Here is a 25,427-nt window from a genome sequence, read left to right as displayed (position 1 = left end):
TTTAGTGATATTTTTATTAACTTTAGACCAGATGTTAATTATTTTCCTGATTTAAAACAGCGTTTACGAGATCAATATTTGCAATCATGGAATGAATCAATTATTAATGTGTCAAAATTAGATTATTATAGAAAATTTAAACCTTTTTTTGGATATGAAAAATATTTAGATACAATAACAAATGTTAAACTAAGAAAATGTTTTGCATGTTTTAGAATGAGTTCTCATAATCTAGAAATTGAATTTGGAAGATTTCATGGAACTCAAAGACATGAACGTATATGTAAAATGTGTAACTCCAATATGGTTGAATCCGAGTATCATTTTTTGTTAAGCTGTCCTGCATATGCTAATTTAAGAAACAAGTACCTTGGTCACTGTGCATGGCCTAGTGTGCAAAAATTTGTAAATATTATGTCATCTAAAAGTAAATTTAGGTTATATAAAACTGCAAAATATATTTATGAGGCTTTTCAGTTTAGAAAGACAACCCTTGAAACAGAAGCTGCTTCTTAAAAGCTATATGTATAGTTTGTGTATATTTGTAAAATACTCTTCAACACGTTATTCAATTCTGTTTAAATGTATTTTTTACATGTTGTTGTATGTCTTGGCCATATTCATCATTGAAAATTGTTAAATTGGCCAAAGGCATGATGTATGCCGATTTGCCAAATAAAAACTGAAACTGTTAATTGTCAGGTTAAACTGTGAATCAGGCCTCCGGACTATACAAAGTACTAGGTCCTATCAACTTGACTAAGTCAACAGCGTACAAGTGCTTTAAATGTTTTTACCCTTTATCACACTTTTAAGCTATTTAATAGTTAGTATTATATTCGTAAATATACCAGTTTAACTACAGAACAAAATGCAACACAATAAAAGAGGCAAGTTTTGATGATACACACACATATTCCTCCAACCAAAATACTGTGATAGGTACATCTACGAATTACTGTACATTTAAAGAACTATATGTAGAAACATTAGCTTTTTTGTGATACAAAACTCATTAGCATGAGACAAAATGCATTTTCTGTTGTTGTTGTTTTTTTTCATATATTGTTTTACGTCATAAATGACAAGATGAATTTTAAGATAATTCCATTTAGCCAGCAAATTCATGCAACACTTTAGTGTAATCTGCTGCACTGCTGAAGGTTATCGAAACTGACTGCAGATACTGGTGTAAACATGTGAGTACAGTGTTTTATTGGCATGACGTGAATTTGCAAAACAGACTTGTACTTGTTAATGGACAGTAGATTTCGAGTTCAGTGATGTGTTTGTTTTGGGATAATGATTAATTCTTGCACCACACACAATAGTATCGCCTCAATAGCCGTGACAGAGCATGTAAGTACAATTTATAAGCATATAATGTTTGTATTTTGTGGGTCTGGGTTCAATATAAAACTGCTTTGCTACATTTTTAAAGTATTTTTACGATGTTATTCTACACACTTTCATTCTTACAATGACCTTTTGTGAATTCATATAATCTTATGAGAGATAGTAGATAAAACCACAGACACTTGTGGTTTAGACCAGCTACGACCCTGCCCTGGTCTAAAATTGGCCAAATGTAACAAAGATCTAAGATCAGTGGAAATTTCTATGATTTTAAAAAGTGGATTGATTTCGATTAAATTGTTATTTTTGGAGTTGTTATGATGTTGTTCGATGGTCTTTGTTGCATTTGGCCAATTTTAGACCAGGACAGTGTCGTAGCTGGTCCAACCCCCAAATATCTGCGGATAAAACGAAATAATATGGAAGTCTGATGCGATTTGTAATATCTTTTTATTTAAATATCAGTATGACATATTTAATAGAATACACAAACAGTTGCAAATAAAATAAGTAAAATTGACTCTTCTGCTTGGATTCGCTCTGTTTAAAAATTAAAATGTTTGGTCATACGCAGTTAAGATCTGGACAGGTACGAAGGTAAAAATGTGCCATTGACCGATGAATTTGTGACATAAAACTCGAGAAAGAGAGTTCGTCTCTCATCTAGCGCTACGTCGTCACCGGACTGATCCGACCCACATGAAGAACAGATGTGTTTTACCCCATCAAAAGAACAGTTTATAGGTATGTCAATGGATAAGAAAAACACTAAAGTCTGTCCCACTTATCTAGTTAACATCATTTTCGAAATTATAATATGCGTTATGATGTCTCTGAAATGTTTTTATATAGTGAAGATCCATACCTCGAGGCACTTTTTATTTTTTCAAAAAAAACATTTCAAGTTGACAGTTCCATTTTTTTTCTACCATAGACCGTAATGCTAAATGAAATCGCCTCACTTTCTTGCATATAAACAATATGGCGGCACTCTGTGATGTTTTTATGACGGGCCAACTCAAAACAAGTACAAATGTTGCTGCGGAACGCAGCAAAAAACAGAGCGGCTACACAAGGCTATAGTTGGAACCGATGGATGGTCCGTGTGAATTAAAACCCTGCAATATCAAAATAGTTTGGTTAAATAGCTCGGTTGGGGAATGTAGTAGAAATACAGTCAACCCTGTGCTAAAGACCACCTTCGAATAACGGTCACTATTATATAACCTGCTTATAAAGGCCACTATTATAAAACCTGCTTAAAAAAGGTCACTATTATATAACCTGCTTATAAAGGCCACTATTATATAACCTGCTTATAAAGGCCACTATTATATAACCTGCTTATAAAGGCTACTATTTTCTCTTCACGTTTTACCAAAAATAGTGAGAATTTGTGAATTTACCTGTGTTGAAAGATTTTCTGTGATAAAAGACCACTTTTCATTTCCCAAGTGTCGTATTTACAGACAGGTTTGACTATATTGCACAACTCAGTTGAAAGGGGTGGTAAACAGGATATGTTGTTTTACAGAGGGCTGTTATAACGTAGACTTTGTCTCCAGCTTTTATATACTTTAAAAAAGCAAAACATGATATACATAACTCTTTCCACTAATTTCACTGATATATTATCAGAAGCTATTATGCCTCCTTGAAAACAGTCACTAACATCAACCCGGCGCACGGTGATCATATTGTAACGAGGTTATCGGCGTCGTGGCTTCAGCGGGATTTTTTTTGTTAATTTTGCATTAATTTAATTTGTATTTGTAAATGTCATTTAGAAATTTTGTTTAACAATACATAACTAATAATCAGTTGTTCGTTTAGAATACTGTAAACAGTATCACAATTTATGCCAAATATCTAAGATAAGAATTGCACCGAAATGAGTCTGTTTTTATTCCAGACGTCACGGATTTACGTAGACTCACTGTTTTTTATTTATTATTTCTCCCTCGATCTTCGCCGTCTGTTAGCGATTCTTAGCTATCTCTGAATCGTTGACCGAATACTGATATGGCGTATGTTTCATTGATACATAAATTTCAATATGTGTTGCCAAAATCTCTACAGAACTTTCTAACTGCCCACTTTTCTTTGTTTTGAAGACGACGTAGTTTAACCATTATTTCCTTCCGCCTCAAACATCCGAATGACGGCGTACTTTCGATGCATGTCACCTGGATGTCTAACTATATTTTGGCGTATCAGTGAGAATATTAGCAGGCGAATTCAAACCGTCATGGATCAAAATGCAATTTTGACGCTAATGCGTAGCAATGGTAATTTAAACGTTCTATGTGTTTCATAGATTAGCGAAAATGTGAAAAATATATGAGAATTTCGCATTAAACTACAGAATACAATGATTATTTTACATTGCCTTCTGCAAGTCTGTTAGGTCTCTTATGACACCATGAGTAAGGCTCTAACCCACATAGGCTAGGGACATGCGGTTTGAAATCGACGGCCATAATCACTCATCCATGAAGGCCCTTGTAACGAACACTAGATTGCCAGATAAGTTGTTAAAAATACAGAATCGTTATATGAGCTTTGCCACGGGAAAACCAACATAGTGGCTTTGCGACCAGCATGGATCCAGACCAGCCTGCGCATCCGCGCAGTCTGGTCAGGATCCATGCTGTTCGCTTTTAAAGCCTATTGGAATTGGTGAAACTGTAAGCGAACAGCATGGATCCTGACCAGACTGCGCGGATGCGCAGGCTGGTCTGGATCCATGCTGGTCGCAAAGCCACTATGTTGATTTTCCCATGGCGCGGCTCATATTACACATTGAAAATGTAGACACTTATCCTTTACAATTCTAAGCTCTGTAATGTAATATTCAACAAGTCTAATGTAACAGACTTTGTTCAAGAAAAATTTTTCCTATTATATTTCCTTTCTATTTTTGTTTAAATGTTTTCCAGCTTTTAATACATTTAGTTGTGCATATTCACATAACCTGGGATTCAATCGATAGAAAACTCGGACCAGACAAAGAGGAATGAAATATGATTACAAAGTACGAGCATTACCTAGTTATACTTTCCAACTGGTACTTTAGACCGTTCTCCCAAAAAAAACATCACCAAATAAAAATAGAAGTGCTAATCCCAGTGAAAAAAGGAGCTAATCCCAGTAAAAAAGAAAAATAATCCCAGGCATTTCACACAAATGCTAAAGAGGCATTTCACACTATGCTTAAGACAACTTCTCCGATGCAGTTGCTTTCAGTTGTTTTGCACACTAATAGGTCAATGTAGCCATGACACATCAGTATATTTTCTTTTTTTGGTTTTGCAGACTTTCCTCATGCGTATTCAAAGAAGTTATGAAACCGAATTGGTAGAAGATTTGAAGATAGTTCCCCTACGAAGGCCAAAACTATATTTACTTTGTTTGTAGTGTGGCAAGCTGTTATGTATACATAAGCTTTATCAAGTGGTCTTAGCTCCTGCCTGTATGCAAGAAAAATAATCTACCACTAGTTGCATCATTCACCACAAAAGCCGATAGGTAAATCGGCTGTCGAGACTGTTCGATAGTTTTCGGTCTACTCCGTTATTTTAGGCCGATGTCAAACAACGATAATCCCTTCTTCGCCAATGTACCGTTACATTAATACTTTTGATCATATGGATTAAAACGAATATTGTAAAGTCTAATCTACAGTGATTGCAAAAATATTAGAACATAAATTGGAACTAATCGGAACCTAAATGTTATTTGGTGGATTAACTTTATAACGGTATTCTCAACAAACACATTATTATAACACAGAATAATCACTTTGCAAAACTATTTTCTACTGTCCTACAATCAGATAGAAGCTCGCTTTTATAATACTTTGTTTGATAATCATGATTTATTATGAAATAAAGGTTTTGAATAGCTTTTTGTGTAATCAAATAACTGCACATTTATTATTATGTCGTGAGAAGTGACACTGTCTTCTATTTCTCACTAGCTTAGGGCTATATTCATAGACAATACTCCAACACCACTCATTGAGTACACTCAAATAAATTGCCTAACGGTCACGTCTTTACTCAGGAAAGATTCCAATTGTATTCATAAAGGTGAGTGACAGTGGAGTCAACTCCCAAGAGTGAGTGACTGTTGAGGGAGGTCCTGGGTACCCTTGAGTGTTTCTCAAAGGTCTCATAATGTAAGTTTAGCTGATAAATTTAGAGTATTTAATTAATTTGAAGGTAAGATAACAGTGTCAAGTTAAAACGGAAGGTCATATTTGTGCAAGGTATTTTGGAAAAATATTTTCTTTTCTTTTTAATATATGTTGTTGAGGACGACGAAAAACGCACACAGACCCAACAAATTAAAAGACCGTTTAATTAATAAAAACAGTTAAAATAGATACAGGAAATCAAATATACATCTACGAAACCTAGCCTAACGGGGTTTATCAGTCACTCCCTGTAACACACGTCGCAGTAACAAATATTTACATTTCACAAGGCTAGATATCGGTTAATTCATACTGAAAAATATAAACAATTCGTCACGTCAAATTAAATGTCATGAAGAACCTATCATTATTAAATCTCATTGTTTAAATGACAACAGAAACATTTATTTCACAAAAAGATATGATCCGCGCCATGAGAAAACCAACATAGTACGTTTGCAGTCTGGTCAAGATCTATGCTGCTCGCTTTCAAAGCCTATTGCATTAGAGAAACTATTAGCGAAGAGTATGGATCATGACCAGACTGTAGTCCTATCAATAAGACCTGACATAACATATTTTAACATTTTGACGTCTATCGGTTATGTCAGGTCTTATCGGATCGCCATGTATAACATGTAGTGAGAAGCGAACACACTTCATGTCGCCTCTAATCTTCAAATTATGAACAACATAACCCAATCCGAAGTGAAAGAACACTACTTACACCGAAAATAATCCTTTTTTCAACTGCACATGTGAATAATTATAAAATAAAAGTTACTTTTCATATATAAATATCGAGTTGTTTCTTTCCACTGTATGTATTGCCGTGTATCTGTATTATGGTGTGCAACATTGCCGGTCTATTCCGAATGTTGTGTAAACACAGTTTATTTTGAGAATCAATTTTAGACGAAATATTTTCCCTCTGGACCAATTGGCAAATAGTTCACGTGGAAAATTGTTTTCGTCTAAGTCGATTCTAAATATATTATAACCTGCTGAATATGCTTGAAAAATGGCGGAATGTGTATTGAAAACTGTACACAATTGACATATATTGGATATGAGGGCTTTTAAAGGTAAATTTAAACGATATATTACTAGAATATGATAAATAACGGTTGGCTGGACTGTCTAAACCTGCGTATATCGTATATTTTTCATGTGAGAAAATGCTACATTCTACTGATTAGGGCCCTTTTAGACGTTACAATGCAGATTGAAAATAAAATGTAAAATAATAAAATAATGAATGTTGAAGGTAAAATGAGCATGTACACGTCTAATATTTTGGACTAGACCAGACTGCACCGATACGCAGGTTGGTCTGGATCCATGCTGGTCGCACTATGTTGGTTTTCTCATGGTGCGGCTCAGTTATGTGTTTAGTAATTGAAATTTAAAAAAAAGATACGCGGGCTGGCATTCAGAAAACACAAACAATTAATAGCAGAGTTAAAAATTCAGTTGTTTAAATTAATTTCAATTTTAGCGAAAATTAAACTCTATATTTCTAAGTATAAATTAAATTATTCTAATGCAGATGAGTAGACTGGCTGATGGACGGACGAACGGACGGAAGGACATATTATAAAACAAATAGACGAAGTACGGACGGATAAACACGCAGACGACAATAAGATGACAACTTCCAACTACAAAAATTATGTTTAATCCCCTTTAATCCATTGTGTACAATGAAACCATTACTCGAGCTGTCCTTCCGAAAGTTAAGATTGAGTGGAATTTATGAATATGACTTTCGAACTTCACTCACACTCCCGCAAGGTCTACTCGAGGTCCACTTGAGTGATACTTACCCAAGTTTGAGTCAAGTGTGAGTTTGAGTAACGACTATGAATATAGCCCTTAGAACCTTATGCCAGCTCGAAGATCGAAATTCAACTTGATAACTTGTCGACTTTAGATCCCAAACTACCCCTGAAGATCGAATTAAAAAAAAAATAGCGTTTAATTTCGGGCCAGCTCAATGATCGAAATTCATAATATTCAAAAAGCCGAACTTCGACCTTGAATGAACAGCCTGTTCAGAGACTGATACCGATTTTTTAAGTCAAATACCGAGCAAGCAATTAGTGTCGAGCCAGCTCGAAAATCGTACTTGAAAAGCTGAATTTTAATGCATTACTGAAACTGCAATCTTCTCAAGATCATAATTCAAAGATTAATAAGAGCTGTCTGTTAGACAGCGCGCTCGACTTTTCTCAGTGCTTGACTCTGAATTAGAGCTGTGCCAGTAAAAAAATCCAAATGAAAAAGGAACATTACTCTGTCAAAATTCAAATCAGAGTAATAGGGGTCATTTCATCTGGTGTAGACTTTAGTAGTAAATAACTATTTTAAGTTTCAAGTCAAAAGCTTTAATAGTAACAGAGTTATTTCACTTTATTAAAAATATTAACAAAACATTCTAAGTTAAAAAGGGTCATAATTCTGTCAAAATTCAAATCAGAGTAATGGGGATTGTTTCTCCTGGTGTAGACTTTGATGGTAAATAAGTATTTTAAGTTTCAAGTCAATAGCTTTGATAGTAACAGAGACATTTGACTTTATTAAAAACTTTAACAAAGAATTCTAAGTCATAAAGGGGCATAATTCTGTCAAAATTCAAACCAGAGTTATGGGGATTGTTTCTCCTGGTGTAGACTTTGATAGTAAATAAGTATTTTAAGTTTCAAGTCAATAGCTTTGATAGTAACAGAGATATTTTACTTTATCAAAAACTTTAACCAACGGCGACGCCGGCACCGACGCCGACACCGGGGCGAGTGCAATAGCTCAACTTTTTCTTCGAAAAGTCGAGCTAAAAATCGTGCCAGATCGTATATATCGAAATTGAAGTTTTTAAAAGACGTTCCGAAAATGTAGCACTGCATGTCGAACCAGTTCGAAAATCAAAGTCAGTTTGAATATCGAGCAGCTTTTGAATTTAGAGCCAATTGACTAGACGTTTATGCTACATGTAGCTCAAAATATTTGAATTTCGATCTTCCAGCTGGCTCTTATTTCAATTCTGCCTCTAAATTCGGTTCTTTCTTTTGATTTAAATTTCGATTTCCGAGTTCGTTCGAAATTCAGTGTCAGCGAAATTCAACGTCAATCTTTCGAAAATTTGAATTTCGATCTTCTACTTCTAACTTGCCCCAAAAATGCCGCCTCAAATTTCAACGTTTTGAAACTTTTCAGTTTATTTCTTCTAACACGCTCGAAATCTAATTCAAGCTCGAAATCAGTTCCTTAGATTTCCATTTTCGACAGACTTGAAGATCAATGCTGCATGCCTCGAATTTAACACTGAACCTTCAAGCTAGATCCAAATTCGATGTGAACTCGAAATTCTTCTTTTTGAAATTTTGAATTTCGACCTTCAAACTGTTTGAAATTGTCTATTGACTGTAAAAAAAAATCAGATGAATTTCTAAATCCGTACATTTGTGCAGTTTAGCGGGTGAGAAGAAATTAGTCTTTACCGTTAGGGAACTTAAATTCGGTAAGAATTGAGACCATTTTCTTTTAAATTCATTTTGAAAATAAAATATTCATAAGAAAGACAATACATTGAATATTATCACATCGTTTGCAAAGCTAAAATACCTATAATACTTTTTCCATAAATTTAAATAAGGTAAAGGACTCCTTTGCGCTATATAAAATATTTTCACTCGTGCGAAAAATCGATGGGTCTAATTCTCCCATATGTCTCGTCATTATTTCTGAAAAGCGTTATTCCGATTACTGGCTTAACAGTTTATTGAGCTTACGAAGCGCGTGACAAACCAAATATATATTCATGCATTTGCTTAAGGCATTGATTTTCTGTCTATATTTTACAAAACTTGTTTGCATTTGAATGCTATTGAGTTTCTACATTAATTTAGTCGTTCGTTTCACTGTATCTCCATTTGAGCCGTGCCATGAGAAAATCAACATAGTGGGTTTGCGACCAGCATGGATCCAGACCAGCCTGCGCATCCGCGCAGTCTGGTCTGGCTCCATGCTGTTCGCTTTTAAAGCCTATTGGAATTGAAGAAACTGTTAGCGAACAGCATGGATCCTGACCAGACTGCGCGGATGCGCAGGCTGGTCTGGATCCATGCTGGTCGCACACCTACTATGTTGGTTTTCTCATGGCACGGCTCATTTATCTTATATTTAGATCAAATCAATATTTGTAATTTTCTCACTATTACTCACTATAAAAGTTCTCTTACAGTTTACATAACGAAATTTATAGGTTATAACATACTAAATAGCTGTTCTTCTTTATTCTATATAAAATTGACCTATTTCCAATGACCGCAGCACACATCAGGACGCATTTTAAATGTCTGTAACTTACATTTTCTTGAAGAATATTGTCAGTGCTAAATAAAAATCAAAGGAAAAGTGGGGGTCATGTTTGATGCAAGGAAACTATTTTCAGTCAAACACACAAAAAATGAGACCCAAAATTATAGTGGTGGTGTATGATCTAAGTTTTCATGAAAAATTCTGTCATATTGTTATTTCATTATGAAAATGTTACCTACATGTCAAGCATACATCTGTCATGTGATTTTAGCCAAAAAAATGCAAAGAAAATACGGAAAATAGCTCTACAAAGCAAAAAAACTGAGGACTATTTGTATCCGCCATTATGCGACTACCATTTTTTTTCGCGCCATTTTTCTATTTAGTGTCTGTATGCCTATATATTAATTCATTAAAGATCCTAGATAACTACCTTACTTTACTTTTGAATATGAATGTACGGCACGGGTACGGCACGATCATTTAGGAACAATTAACTGTTCATTACTACCGTCACCGCGACATATTTGCGCTAAGGCGCAACGCAATTAAATACATCCAATGGGCAACTTTACCTTTAGGTATTTACTTCGAATGTATAAAATCCTCATCAAATGTATTTAGCTTTACTAAATATATAAATCGTGTTTGCATATAGAGCCATATTCATATTTAAATGTCCTGCAGTAACAGTTGATTGTTAAAAAAACAGTCAGTTTTTTTAGTAGGAGTGCATATTTATACTATGTTTATCTATACATGTATACAGTGTGTACTATTTCAAACCTAAATCATAGTACTGTAAATACACAAGAACTTGCTAAGTTTATGATACGGACAATATTCACGGACAAGATCCCCGCGGAAAAAGAATTGACAAAAGCGGACAAAACCGCCTGTATTTTCTGTCCGAATTTCAGATGATGGAGTTTGATAGTGGATAATAGTTGAAAGAGTGTTATCGTTATCCGTGAAATATACATGATTTACGAATGTTTTGAATTAAAACTGAAAACCTTTTACGACCGGAGGTTTTCGCAGAACTTTCATGTATCAAAATTTTAATACCATATTTACTCTTGTTTGGTGATCCCATGTCTGTCAGAAACTAACAAAATGCATACCAGGTTTTAGAAGTACATGGTCCAATGAGTTTACACGTATTTGTCACATAACACTTTTGCAGCTTTCTGATTGGATAGGATATCCAGTATTTACATGCGACAATATATCTGAACTGTAAACGACTGAAAAGAATTTTCTCGCTCAAGTAAATCTACGCGGTTTTTGACGCCGGCCGACGAAATGTTGATCTGAATATAAATTATTCAAGCTGAATATATTTCAGACGTTTAAAGGTTACTTGACTGAAGATAAACTATTGCATTGCAACGAATAAAATTACGTTGTTTTCAAGTCAGATGAAAGACAAATATTAATTTTCATCACATTTCATTGAAAATAAAGCTGGTATGTATATCATCTCATGTGCATGACGTAACTTATGAAAATGTATGTCCGACAATTTTATAAATTAAAAATTTCACATATGGATTCCCAATATTTTTCCGCCGACGAATTAGTCGAGATTTACCTTTTACATTAGTTCTGTTAATGTATCAGTTGCAGGAGTAGGCCTTTTGCATTCATGTCATGCATGTATATTCATTACTTGACGTCTGATTGTCATAAATGTTGTTGCAAACGATACGCTATTTTGTATATTATGTTGGTTTTACTTTTAATTAGTAGGCTTGTTTAACAATAATAGCTGACAACACGCTCAAGTTCTGATATATATGCATTTCATTAGTATAATCAAGACAAAATATAAATTACATCTTAAGCGGCCGTTTCCTTGGTTACGGCACATCGATAAATTTCTACGAAGTCATTCAAAATCTTGTATTTTAGATACTATACGTGTAGGTAAAAATATTTCGTTTCTCACCGTACCTTCAGTCAGAGCTGTTGTATTTGGATCTCTTCAGATCGTTCAGCACGACATTTAGGTTATCGCTTGGATATGGTGCCTGCTTTTGGCAGTGTTTGAAACTGAACCTGAAAATGATTAATTTGATTAAACACCTATTTCTATACAATGACATATTCAGTGACGTTGTACATTCAATTTAACAAGCCTTAGATATAAATGATGAAATGTAAAAACTCACAACAATTTAAAAACTAATACCTCCTGTTATCGCATTTAAAACAATTATCAAAAAAATTAAAACAATGTCATAAAGTCTCTAAAATACAGTGTCTTAAGATTTTGTTTGAATGTATCAAGTGATTCACATTTGCGTATTGCTAACGGCAGTTCATTCAACAGTTTTGGACCAGTAGCACAGAAACTTCTATCATTGAATGTTTTGCACTTGTTTGGAATAACATAACGACATTCAGAATTTTCTGACGATCTCAAACCTTGTCTACTAGAAACATACTCTGTAAACAGTTCTGTTAAATACATAGGTGCTCTGCTAATGTGACAGCTATACATGAAAGAAATGATCTTAAACTCAATCCTTGCTTTCACCGGCAACCAATATAAATCATACAATGCTTGTTTGGAACTGTCAAGTTTCCTCCTGTTGATGACAAGTTTTGCACTCATGTTTTGAGTACGTTGCATCTTACGCACCTCACTGATAGTTACACCATACAGTATGACATTGCAGTAATCAAGAGGTGAAATATCTAGAGACAAAAAATTTCAGTGGCTGCTTTGGTTAAATATATTCGGATGTTAATTCAAAATGGCCGTACGATATTTGCGAATTACATGTTCTTTAAAGTTTAAGGTTTCATCAAGAAATGCACCAAGATATCTTATTGTGCTTTCATCACCAGCAATGTTAATCGATTTTGTAAAACATTCGTCCAATTGAGTTCTGCTACCAAACACAATAAATTCAGCTTTTGAAGTGTTCATTTTCAGTGTGTTTCTATTCATCCATTCATTTATTGTAACTGCGCACCGCGCGAGGTCTCCGACCGATTCTACAGAAACAGATGTGGGACGAAAGCTTTTATTTGCAATAAGATCATCAGAAAAATCGTAGACTGATATTGATTTGGGAATGGCATCAAAAAGTATTCAAAATAGGTGAGATACAGCCACGGACCAAGGCAACTGCCTTGGGGCACATTGCATTCAAGCTGGCGGTCTGATGAATATGCATTGTTGATATGTCTACCCAATGAAGAGCTGTTTTATAGACACCATACTGTGATTTTAGGACATCTACCAGAATGTCGTGGTCGACAGTGTCAAATGCCGCGCTTAGGTCAGTTGCAATAAGGGTCGTGACTTCCTGCTTGTCCATACCACTAAGAAGATCACTTAACCAACCGAAGCAGCGCAGATTCACAGGAGTGATATTTCCTATATGCAGATTGGTTCTTAGGCAAAAGACTGTTTTGATTTACATATTTGTTTAATCCGTAAAGAACAGCTTTCTCAGTACGTTTTGAAAGAAATGATCACAGGACGATAGTTGGAATCCTCTAGTTCAAGACCTGCTTTTTTAGCAAAGGTCTAACAACAACTTGTTTGTATTTTACAGGAAAAACACCATGTTGTAATGAGAGATTCACCAATTTACCGATACTAAGGGGAAGTTCGTCTACATGTGATTTCAGAATACGTGTTGGCAAAATATCCAGCTCTAAAGATGCGTTTTTCAATTCACTAATGAGTTTTTTCACTTGAGCCAGATTAGTAAATTTGTCTAAATTTAGTACATCCCTTACTTGCGGTTCAAAGTTTTGGTATTCACTTAGGGATTTCCATATTTTTGAGATTTTTGCCATGAAAAGTCAGCAAATGTTTCAGCCAATGAATTATTAGATACTCATTGAGGCAGTGGATTTTCAGATTTTGGTAGAAACTAGTTCAGATACTAATCAATACAGAGTCTTGGAATCACCTTTAGCGTTCTCTATCTTTTCACTGAGCGTGTTTCTCTTTTAACGTTTGATTTCAAAATTGTATTCGTTTCTTACTGCTTTATACGACTCAAATTGATCTGGTCTGTGATATGCAGGCTCCATAACCTGAGATCCCCACTCTAAATTCAAGTTTCTTCAGTTCTGCTCATTGTTTTCTCGTTTAGGGCAAAGTATTATTTTGAATGGGGACCATATGCCGCTTTTCATGGAATTGCACTTTGTGTATCACTGAAGGTTCCGTGGGCAACGCCGTATGAATACTTTTATTTGGAAAATATTATCTCTGAGTACATTTTGTTTTGTTTGTTTCCCATCGGTACTGCATGTAGTTAATGCCAGGTCTATTTTCACTCTGTATTAAAGCTATCCAATGGCTATCTTTCACTGAAGTATTTCATTTTTAGATATTCACTTCAAATGTTCAAAATTCTCATCAAATATATTAAACTTTACTAAATATATAAATTAACTGTGTACATAATTAAATGAGCCGTGCCATGAGAAAACCAACAAATTGAGTTTGCGACCAGCATGGATCCAGACGAGCCTGCGCATCCGCACAGTCTGGTCAGGATCCATGTTGTTCGCTATTAGTTTCTCTAATTCCATTAGGCTTTGAAAGCGAATACCATGGATCCTGACCAGACTGCGCGGATGCGCAGGCTCGTCTGGATCCATGCTGGTCGCAAACCCACTATGGCACGGCTCAAATGTCATTGTTTGAAAAAACACTTCCAGATTTATAATATACATTTATACTGTGTTTAGCCATACATGTATGCAGCGTGTAATATTTTTAACTTAACGTAAAGTATTATTAATACAAATAAACTTGTTCGTTTTATGTTTACCTAAACTATATGTAGTATTTGTTCAGGTTTCCAAATACGAAATTTGGGTATGATATACCTCTAAGTATGTATACACTATTTTAAGACACTTTGTAAATAAAACTTGCAAGAAAATACATCTAGCCTAAATTGTACTAGAAGTTGGGGTTCATATTTCGACTTGTTATGTCAGCATCAGTGCCATTTTCATAACAGAGGTTGTATTAGACCGTGTTGTGACAATTTATATAATCCGCTTCCCTGGTTATATAAGTGGCATGATACGAGGTATCTGCAAGAAAGAGTGCGATATAATATATTCAGCCTTTAACTTTTCGCCAACATTAAATCACCCCTATTGGATATACGCACGTATTGAGTGTACTATTTTAACATAGCTTTAATTGTGTACATTCAATGCGTGAGTACACTCAATGCGGGAGATTTAATGCCGACCTTTAACAGTGGTAAATATTAACTTAGTTTATAAATGAACCGTGCCATGGGAAAACCAACATAGTGGGTTTGCGACCGCGGATGCGCAGGCTGGTCTGGATCCATGCTGGTCGCAAAGCCACTATGTTGATTTTCTCATGGCATGGCTCAAATTTCCTTATCTGGTTATCTATAATAGGTCGTATACGCTTGTGTTGGTATAATCTCTGTGTGACGATAACGAAGGAATAGAGACAATGATTCGTTTCATATTTACATAAAATTAGACATGTGAGTACACTAAGTTTATTAATGACGTATGTATTAGACGCATTGTCGTCAAGTTTATTCAATACCACAGCTAGTTTAAAAGTGTTCTTCTTCTAGTTGATGATCAATGGTGCAGTTACGACGGAGCAAGGTTCATAAAAACTCGGTCTCCTGTAAATGCATCTTGTTTCAGTTGTTATAAAATATTTATGAAGAGACACATATACCAGAAGAAATAAAGACATGTTTACCACTTACTCAAATATTTTCTCGAATTATTAGAAATGATTTCCATTAGAAAAGACGGCGGTTGGAGCTGGTTTGTTCTCTTTAGTGTGATGTGCAGCCAAACCATTCTGGGAGGAATTTGTTTCTCAAGTGGACTTTTCTATGTCATTTTCAAAGACGCTTTTAATTCTGAACCTGTGGAAATATCATGGCTTTGTTCCCTTCCGATGACATTTTGGTATACTGCATGTAAGTTATCCTAGTTCTTGTTACGTTTTACACGTTATAATGTAGTTGTAATCAAAGTCCTATTTCAACGGGAACAACGGCTTGTGCAAGGTTGGTCTAAATGTTTCCAAACCTGATTCGCTAAATGAGGCTTTGAGTAATTTAATTTAGAACTTTAAATGACAGCTTTATAAAAGACAAGGTGTCTACATTCGAAATGACTCATATGCATTTATTATGCTTGTAAAAGTTTTGTAAAAATAAATTCTTTGCATTCTTCGTACAATAACAGAAGTGTTTACACATATAATATTATGTTATGTTATATCAAAAAAATATTAATTTATATAACGAGTAATCGTATGTAGTATTTTGCTGTTAAAATATTTTACATACATTTCTTCTCTAATCACATTTTTTAAGTTTTGTGAACATTGCCTAAACGCTTACATACATCTATCCAGGCTAATTAAATTGTACACCTACATATTGAAAATGTTTTTGTTTTTTTTATGATTATCGCGGATGCGCTGATTTCCACAGGGTAAAGGCAGTGCACAATGTTGATGCCCTGTACGACATTTTTTAATCAAAACTATTTTTGCTATATTTTCACACTCGAAGAAACATACACTCCCAGTTATAAGAGTAGTAAAACATTAACCTACCCCTGATTTTTTTTATTTGTACATAAATGTATACATCTGTAGTTAATGTTTTGTTGAGGTAGTTTTATTTACAGTACATGTGACACTCTCAATCCGAAGGTCGTGGATTCGAGTCCAACTGAAATCACAACCACAACTTCTCATATGACACTAGTGCTTTTTTTTACAGAAGCGGACTCGAGTGATTAAAATAAGCTTGAAACTTTTATCATTATCGAACTTAAATCAATGGGTATAAGCTAAACTTATATGTATAACCAAAAGGGTCAACAAATTCTGGCCTTCATAGCTACATTTTGTGTTTTAAATTGAGCAAAACTAACTACATGCACCTAAACTAAAATATTTTATTGTTAAGACATGGTATCTGGAATTCATATACCAGGCCGCGTATATATGTAACTTGGCTTCGAAATGTTATTTGTTTCCTTCGTCATTGTTTCGATAGCACATACTAGTATTGTAATTGGTTTTTGCGTGTGCAACGAATCGTTAACAAAGTTAAACAGATTCACAAAAATTCATTAACTAGTATACATTTCCTTGAAAACATTTTTATTGAATATTTACTGGTCTACGTTTGAAGACTAAGTTCTAGACTTAAAATTTTAATGAATGTGAGTCTGGTATTGTGTAATGATACGTGTAACGTTTGACAATTTGATAATTGTTTCCTTGCCTGTTATATCTGAAATATTTCTTAGTAATATTATCAGACAAATACCTGTTAATGTCTAATTTTACTCCTACCAGTAATTAAAATAGTTTACTGCAATCTTGCAATCTTTTGAAACACAACGGCAAGAAACTAAGTATGTATCATTTAGATGTTATATTTAATTGACACCGGTAGTAAAACGTATACATATTTACGGCGACAAACCTTTTTTCTATATTACTTTTCATAGTTTTGTTCTCTAATTATGTCACTATTATTAGCTAATTGCATTTTCATTTTGTATTTCAGGTCCGTTTGGAAGTTTTCTCACTAACAAATACGGATGCCGGAAGTGTGCTTTTATTGGCGGTGTTGTAACAACAGCTGGTCTAACTCTGGGTTACTTTGCGAGTAGTACTGTGTATCTCTTCGTCTCCCATGGTTTTCTTACAGGCATGTACACCATTAAGCTTATATGGCCTACATCTTTTTCTATCCAGCCTGACACACTTTATAGATTTTTTTTAAAAATACGTGTGTACTCATGAATAATGTGTCCTGACTTACATTGTCCATAAGAGGAAAATTTACTGATACAAATTTACTGATCGCAAATAACTTTATCAACAATTTGTTAGTTTATACTATTTTTTTCTTAGATCGATTGTGATGAATGCTTAGAGCTTATTTGAACCAGTCTCGAGTCCGCTTCCTAGAAAAACCAGTACTGGTGTCATATGAGAAGTCATGGTCGTGACCCAAGTGCGGCTTGAACCTTTGACCCCGATGTTGAGCGGCTGACACCTTAACCACTGGACCACCGCTCCCGTTAAATTTGTTGTTGATATATATATATATATATATATAACAGTAACAGAATTAAATCCCGATGTAAGGGAGGTCATTATCAAGTTCATATAATTATAGATATCTAAATATGATACATGGAACGTTTGGTAAAGAAAGCTAGGCTCCAAACAATAGTAACCGAGGAAGATCAAAGACCCGCATCACTATTTCTTGATACAAAATGTATCATGTTTGAATGGGTGTGTCTTGTCGTGAATTCGTAAACCTGCTTCATCTTTACATATTAACAAATTTAGCAACAATACAATAATTATAGGTTATAAGCTTTGTAATGGGAAATATTCACCAGTTCTGCTGTGGAAATATTGCGCGACTTTAAGAGCGCAATATTCTTCCGCTAAAAAACAAGTGCATATTTCACGAAACGTATCAACACGTGTAAATGTAATGCAAATATTATGCATACTGTAATACATTGACGCCTGAATTTCATGTCGGGTGCGTGTGTGTCGTTTCATTATTCTTTTATTTCGGTCAGTATTGCCAAACTTGTTTAGACTACAGTAGTCTAAATAAGTTTGGCAATACTGACCGAAAACTGTAGTCTAAATAAGTTTGGCAATACTGACCGAAAACTGTAGTCTAAATAAGTTTGGCAATACTGACCGAAATAAAAGAATTAATGCAACGACACACACGCACCCGACATGAAATTCAGGCGTCAATGTATGGAAAATTATTGATGTTTCGGTACCCGTTGTAACTTAACGGAGAATAAAAACGAGTATGTAATAAGTGCATTTTTTGTTTCAGGATTTGGACTAGGTATAAACTATACAGCTTGTATGACAGTGATGAATAAATATTTTGACAGGTACAAAACCATAGCAACAGGAATAGCTTCGATAGGACATAATATAGGGCTTATATTAAATGCAAAAGGAATTAACTATCTACAAGAGTCTTATGGATGGAGAGGAATGACACTGGTTCAAGGTGCAATAGCTTTCAATCTTTGCGCGTGCGCATGTGCAATGTTTCCACTGAAGTCCAAAGAAAGTTTAAGTATAGAAAAGATTCCAGAAAAAAAACCTGTAACTGTTAAATTGAAAAGGTCAATCAATTTAACATTGTTTAGAAAACTATCTTTTGTTTCATTCTGTGCAAGTAATATTTTCACAAATTTAAGTTTAGGTATATACATATTGCATTTGCCATCATATTCAAAAGAAGTCGGGTTTGCAGCAAGAAACTTTGGGACTGTGCTAATGGTATTTGGGATAGCCACTATTCTAGGAAAAGTAATATATAGTTTACTAGGTCAGCATCCTAGAACGGATGAAACTAGTCTTTATGCTGTATCGCTAACGGCAACAGGAATATGCATATGTCTTACACCAGTATTTCTGACTAAGACAGGGATGCTTACTTTGGCCGGTCTTGTTGGATTTTTCTACTGCGTAACTGGAGCATTACTTCAAACAGTCATTTACAGAATTGTAGGATTCGAAAGTTTTGCTGACGGCATTGGTTTGTCACTTCCTTTCAAGGCAGTTGGAAACATAATTGGCGGACCACTGACAGGTAAAGTACAAGCTTTGTTGCTTTTAAGCTCGGTGTGGCAAATGTCATCGGAGCTACTGCGATTTCCAAGGCGTCTGCGTACGCGTCTCAAAATGACGCTTTGTGATTATCAACAAGCTCATATCTAAATTTTTAATAATAAGAACTGAATAAATGTTTATACATGCCTGCCTAATGATAAAACTGACTGAATGACATAACTCTTACTTTCATTTTGATGAAATTATGCTCATTTTTGTATTTAGCCAATTTTATTCAACAAAATTCTGTTCGCGAATGTCAGCCAGTTAGTATCTCAGATTTTTTCAAAGCAAACTTACTAAAATTCACATTTTCTTTGCTGTAGTAATACCAATTGAATAAAATACATTTGTAGGTCTCATAAATCTTGCTTTCATTTTGAAGAAGTCATGCCCCTTTCTTAGTCATTATTTTCATATTTTTCAACAATATTCGGCTTGCAATTTTCAGCAACTTTTTATGTCATATCAGGCCTAAGACCACAGTTATTTTTACTATATGTTCTATATAGGCACTGAACACTATAGCAATTTTGCATGCATTCCAACCCCTATAAAAATACCTGAACTCAACAGAACTATTCAAGAGAAAAATTTCCAGCCACAGTAAACATTGGGTTGACCGGCTCTTTTTTCCACCATTTTGAACCAAATCACATGCTTATGAAGAAAGCTCTCTAGATGGCCGCAAACAAGCAAAACAGGCCCTATCAAAAAGTCATGTTATGCATATTCTGACATTTTCATTCTGTCAAATTGTACATGTACCTACTATATTCATATCTCATCTATTAAATCATGCCATTTATTGCAGGTCTTTCACTCAAAAATTCACCAATATTCACCATCAAACAGAGGAACTATTTTCCGTGTAACCACTTCCGTATTGTGGTCAACAAAGGGCAAATAACTGTGGTCTTGTACCAGTTACTGCACATCACAACTAAATAAAACTTCACACACGTCTTCGCCATACTATACCAACTGAATGACATAGATTTCATAGCTATTGTGTTTGACCTATGATCAACTGAATTATTAAAAGTACAGATATTGGAGAAATCTGGTGTTTCAAGACGATAAACTTTTATGTCTTGCGTTTGATGAATGTATGAATGTATGCCCCTGTATAGCGCTATTTTTTTGGGGGGGGGGGGGGCGGGGCGGGGGGGTGGGGAGGGTGTTAACGCCGTTTTTCAAGAGCAATTTAGTTATGTAACGGCGGACATTTAACTTAACGGGGTTCCGGGTTTCTGGATTCTTTATCAGTACTAACCTGTTCTCCGCAAGTAAATGCAAATTTCACCACATAAACCAGAGGTGGCGGATTCAGTGACCTTTATTAATCGTCGCGGAGAACCTATCTTTTGCCTGGGATCGAACCCACAACCCAGCGATTCGTAGAGCAACGCTCTTCCTATTTAGATAATCAGGCAGACACCTTTTGTTGTACCTGGTCGTATATCTCTCTTTCCTTTACCAGTATTCTGTTCACGATTGTCAGCGCGTTACTATTTCAGTAACTATCTATCACAACTGTTATGAATCATCACACACTTCTTTGCTATGTTGATGCAAACTGAAAGACTTAGGTTTTGTAACTCTTCTTCTCATTTTGGTGAATTCTTATTCGCTTGTCTTTCTTGCATATATCTTGTATTAGCGGAGGGGAGAATATTTTGTTCATACATCTATGTTCTATCCATATGTCAGCCTCTTCACTAAAAAGTAATTTTCTTTTACCTTTACATTTAGTTTATAATGTTTCTTGATAATGTCTCTTGTTAATGTTTGTGTCCTTACCCACATTACACAACCCCACACCCTTTTTCCACTCAACGTCCCATTTACACCCTCGCCAAACGTTTACTTTTATTTTCTTGTGCTTTTTATCCCGTGTCCTCATATCCCATCTAGCCCACAATCCACATTAACGCCATCCTTACACCTGTCCTCCCGACCCCTCAACCAAAAATCTTTATATATTTATAGTGGTTTCATACTTTCTCTTCGTATCCTGCCACAAACACCTCCCCGCAACCCAACGCCAAAACCCAGCCCCAACTAAATTCTTTTACTTACTTTTCACTACTTTTAGTTGCTCGTGTTTCTGGTTTGTCTTTTAGTATCTCCCATCCACTGTCCATTTTAACACACACACGCGCGCGCATGCTCGCACACACGCACACAACAACAACAAAAACATTTTTGACATTAAGTTCCTTGAGTATCTTCATACTGTATCTCAACGCCCGTAAGCCCCTCCCCACTCCACCACCCCCAGAATATATTATTTTTCTAAGTTTCATTTTTCATGTTAGTATCCCTATCCCACCACTGACCCCCTCCCCAACCCAAACACACGCGCGCGCACACACATACACACGCACACGCACACGCATACACACACACATCAAGAACAAAACAATAAGTTCTTATTCCTTGTGTTTCTTAATTATGTTTTTTAGTATCCCATTTCTACGCCTATATTACTCACCCCTAACCCATCCCGCATCCTTTGATATGTTTTTTTTTTTCTTCACTTTAATGTATTTCTCAATATTATTTCTTATTCAACCAATCCCCATCCATTAAACATTCAACAAAACTAACTTCCTCACAAAAATGGGCTGTTGTGTAACTACGAACTTCGTGGTCTGCTGACAACTCTTGTATAGATATGATACTTCAGTTTTTCAAATATTTGTTCGTGAATACGATAATAATAATAATAATAATAATAATAATAATAATAATAATAATAATACGATATTTAAAAAAAACATAAAAAACATTGTGTAATGTAGTTTTGAAAATCAAGATTGAACATATATATATATATATGAAAGTACAGGATTCGGTATATGGCAATCATATTATTGTTGGAAGAGTGTAAATTGTTCTTATTATCCCCCAGATAAAGTCTGTGTAGTTATCAATATACAACCGTCATCGGTGTGAGGCAAAGAGGATCATATTTATCAATGTTATTCAGGTGAAATCGTTTTAGTAATAATTTGGAATTGTAGTAGGTGGGTGTTGAAGATGTGGTTACGAATCCTCTATGTGCTGGAACGTCTTTTAACAACAAAGTATACGTATCTTGTCAGAATTTATCTTTAAAGGATTTTGAAGTTGACGAAGTATTTTTCTCGTTGTTCATTTCTTCACTACCAATAGTTTTTTTGTTTATATTGCAGGATTTTTGTTAACCGTTACGGGAAAGTACACATATTCTTTTTACCTGTCTGGCATATGTATGATCACTGCATCCGCTTTAATGTTACTGCCAATTATAAGTCACAGACGTCGGGATAGACGACAAAAGAACACAAATATCTACACCATCTGCGAACTTAACGTACCGAACGATGATCAAAAGATACCGTATAAGTTAAATGGAAACGAAAATGCTGGTGGAATGAAAAAGAATTTTGAATTTTCACTGGATGCCAAGGAGAGTGAAAGAATGTTGCAAGATAGTAACAATACTGATGAAAAATAAGATGAAAATTAGAAAGCAAGACGTTAAATGAATACTACTACTTTAGGTACTAAAGATCTGTATTTCGTGATATGATTTAGTATAATTATATTAAAAGCAAGAACTTTTGATGTACTACCTTTTATGAGTTCACAAATGTTTATACATGTATATTAATATTAAGATTATTAAACAAATAATGGTTTGGTATTAAGTGTCACCGACACAATTGGAGAGATGGTTTAATGGTCAAGATGTCGGCCACTCAACTCTGGTGTGGTGGCTTCGTGCCCCACTGAGGTCAGCACGCCTTTTCATATGACACCAGGACAGGTTGTTTTTAATCCCCCGCCGTGGTGGAGGGATTATAGGAATGGTCTCCGTCCGTCCTTCCGTCCGTCCTTCCGTCCGTGTGTCCGTCCTTCCGTCCGTCCTTCCGTCCGTAACAAAATCGTGTCCGGTCCATATCTCCTAAACCCCTTGAAGGATTTTCATGAAACTTGGGTCAAATGATCACCTCATCAAGACGATGTGCAGAACCCATGAGTCAGCCTTGTCAGTTCAAGGTCAAGGTCACAACTCAAGGTCAAAGGTTTGAGCCTGCCATTTTGTGTCCGCTCTATATCTCCTAAACCCCTTGAAGGAATTTTATAAAACTTGGGTCAAATGATCACCTCATCAAGACGATGTGCAGAACTTATGAGTCAGCCATGCCGGCTCAAGGTCAAGGTCACAACTCAAGGTTAAAGGTTTGAGCCTGCCATTTTGTGTCCGCTCTATATCTCCTAAACCCCTTGAAGGAATTTTATAAAACTTGGGTCAAATGATCACCTAATCAAGACGATGTGCAGAACCCATGAGTCAGCCATGCCGGCTCAAGGTCAAGGTCACAACTCAAGGTTAAAGGTTTGAGCCTTCCATTTTGTGCAGCTCTATATCTCTTAAACCTCTTGAAGGAATTTTATAAAACTTGGGTCAAATGATCACCTCATCAAGACGATGTGCAGAACCCATGAGTCAGTCATGCCGGCTCAAGGTCAAGGTCACAACTCAGGGTCAAAGGTTTGAACCTTCCATTTTGTGTCTGCTCTATATCTCCTAAATCCCTTGAAGGATTTTTATCAAACTTGGGTCAAACGATCACCTCATCAAGGCGATGTGCAGAACTTATGAGTCAGCCATGTCGGCTCAAGTCAAGGTCACAACTGAAGGTCAAAGGTTTGAGCCTTCAATATCGTGTCCGCTATATATCTCCTTAACCCCTTGAAGGAATTTTATAAAACTTGGGTCAAATGATTACCTCATCAGAACGATTTGCAGAAATTATTAGTCAACCATGCCAGCTCAAGGTCAAGGTCACAACTCAGGGTCAAAGGTTTGAGCCTTCCATTTGGTGTCCACTCTGTATCTCCTTAACCCCTTGAAGGATTTTCATCAAACTTGGGTCAAATGATCACCTCATCAAGAACTCATGAGTCAGCCATGTCAACTCAAGGTCAAGGTCACAACTGAAGGTCAAAGGTTTCAGCTCTGTATCTTCTAAACCCCTTGAAGGATTTTCATGAAACTTTGGTCAAATGATCACCTCATCAAGACGTTGTGCAGAATTCATGAGTCAGCCATGTCAGTTCAAGGTCAAGGTCACAGCTAAAATCAAAGGTTTTACCCTTTCACTATCCATAGCAGTGGCGGGGGATTTAGCTGTCTTTCAGACTGCCTTGTTTTTCCAGGAAGCGGACTCGATCATGTTTCAAATAAGCTTGAAGCTTTCATCACAATTGAGCTAAAATAAATTCGTATAAACTTCCCGACACAACAATGTCAACTTTCTGGCTGGGGGAACACAGAATCGCTCTGGGTTTTATTTCAAATGCAGTTAACCGGATGCTTTCGTTACATGAACAAATTACTCATCCCTTGAGGGATCTCCAACCCACAGCGATATGTTGAGGATGGAGTACATTTATGTACAAAATAGATATTTAGTTAATGATTAAATTACATTTTTATAACCAATTTATGGTTAATTTAGGTAAATTGTGCTGTTGTTGTTTTTTCAAGAAAAATAATTGCTTCGCCTTAAAACTGAAATATCGTGTTTGGTTAGAACATGTTTGGTATTTAAACGTCATAAGTTTATTCTGATAAATGAAAATAATCAAATCTGAAGTGCATATCTGAACTTAAGCAGAATATATTTCTTCCTTATATTGTATTAAGCAAGAACTGTGACTTTTATTTTTTACATATTATATCAGAAACATATAAAAGGCCCTTTATATTCTTTTTCTTTAACGATCGTTGGTATTATTCTCCGTTTAGATACACAATATTTAAGATAACGATAATTCGATATGTCATATGCAAAATCAAAGCCAAAAATA

At 35.4% G+C, this 25,427-nt stretch overlaps 1 protein-coding gene across 3 annotated transcripts; it reads left to right on the top strand.

The window, feature by feature from the left end:
* Nucleotides 1-1,167: 1,167 nt before the first annotated feature.
* On the top strand, nt 1,168-23,172 carry LOC123534720 (monocarboxylate transporter 13-like). Of its 3 annotated transcripts, XM_045317103.2 has the most exons (7): nt 1,168-1,359; nt 1,931-2,100; nt 15,293-15,384; nt 15,646-15,840; nt 17,455-17,598; nt 18,769-19,539; nt 22,760-23,172. In XM_045317103.2, the coding sequence occupies exons 4-7, from the start codon at nt 15,648-15,650 to the stop codon at nt 23,062-23,064; spliced, it is 1,413 nt and encodes a 470-aa protein (XP_045173038.2). In that variant the 5' UTR covers nt 1,168-1,359; nt 1,931-2,100; nt 15,293-15,384; nt 15,646-15,647; the 3' UTR covers nt 23,065-23,172. The 3 variants fall into 3 exon arrangements, with proteins under 3 accessions (XP_045173038.2, XP_045173037.2, XP_045173039.2); XM_045317102.2 differs by lacking the exon at nt 1,931-2,100; XM_045317104.2 differs by lacking the exons at nt 1,931-2,100; nt 15,293-15,384.
* The last annotated feature ends 2,255 nt before the right edge of the window (nt 23,173-25,427 follow it).

This window comes from Mercenaria mercenaria, chromosome 12 (genome assembly GCF_021730395.1).
Source record: "Mercenaria mercenaria strain notata chromosome 12, MADL_Memer_1, whole genome shotgun sequence".
In the NCBI taxonomy this organism is placed as follows: domain Eukaryota; kingdom Metazoa; phylum Mollusca; class Bivalvia; order Venerida; family Veneridae; genus Mercenaria; species Mercenaria mercenaria.
The sequence above is the reverse complement of the archived record's forward strand: the minus strand, read 5'-3'. Positions and strand labels throughout refer to the sequence as shown.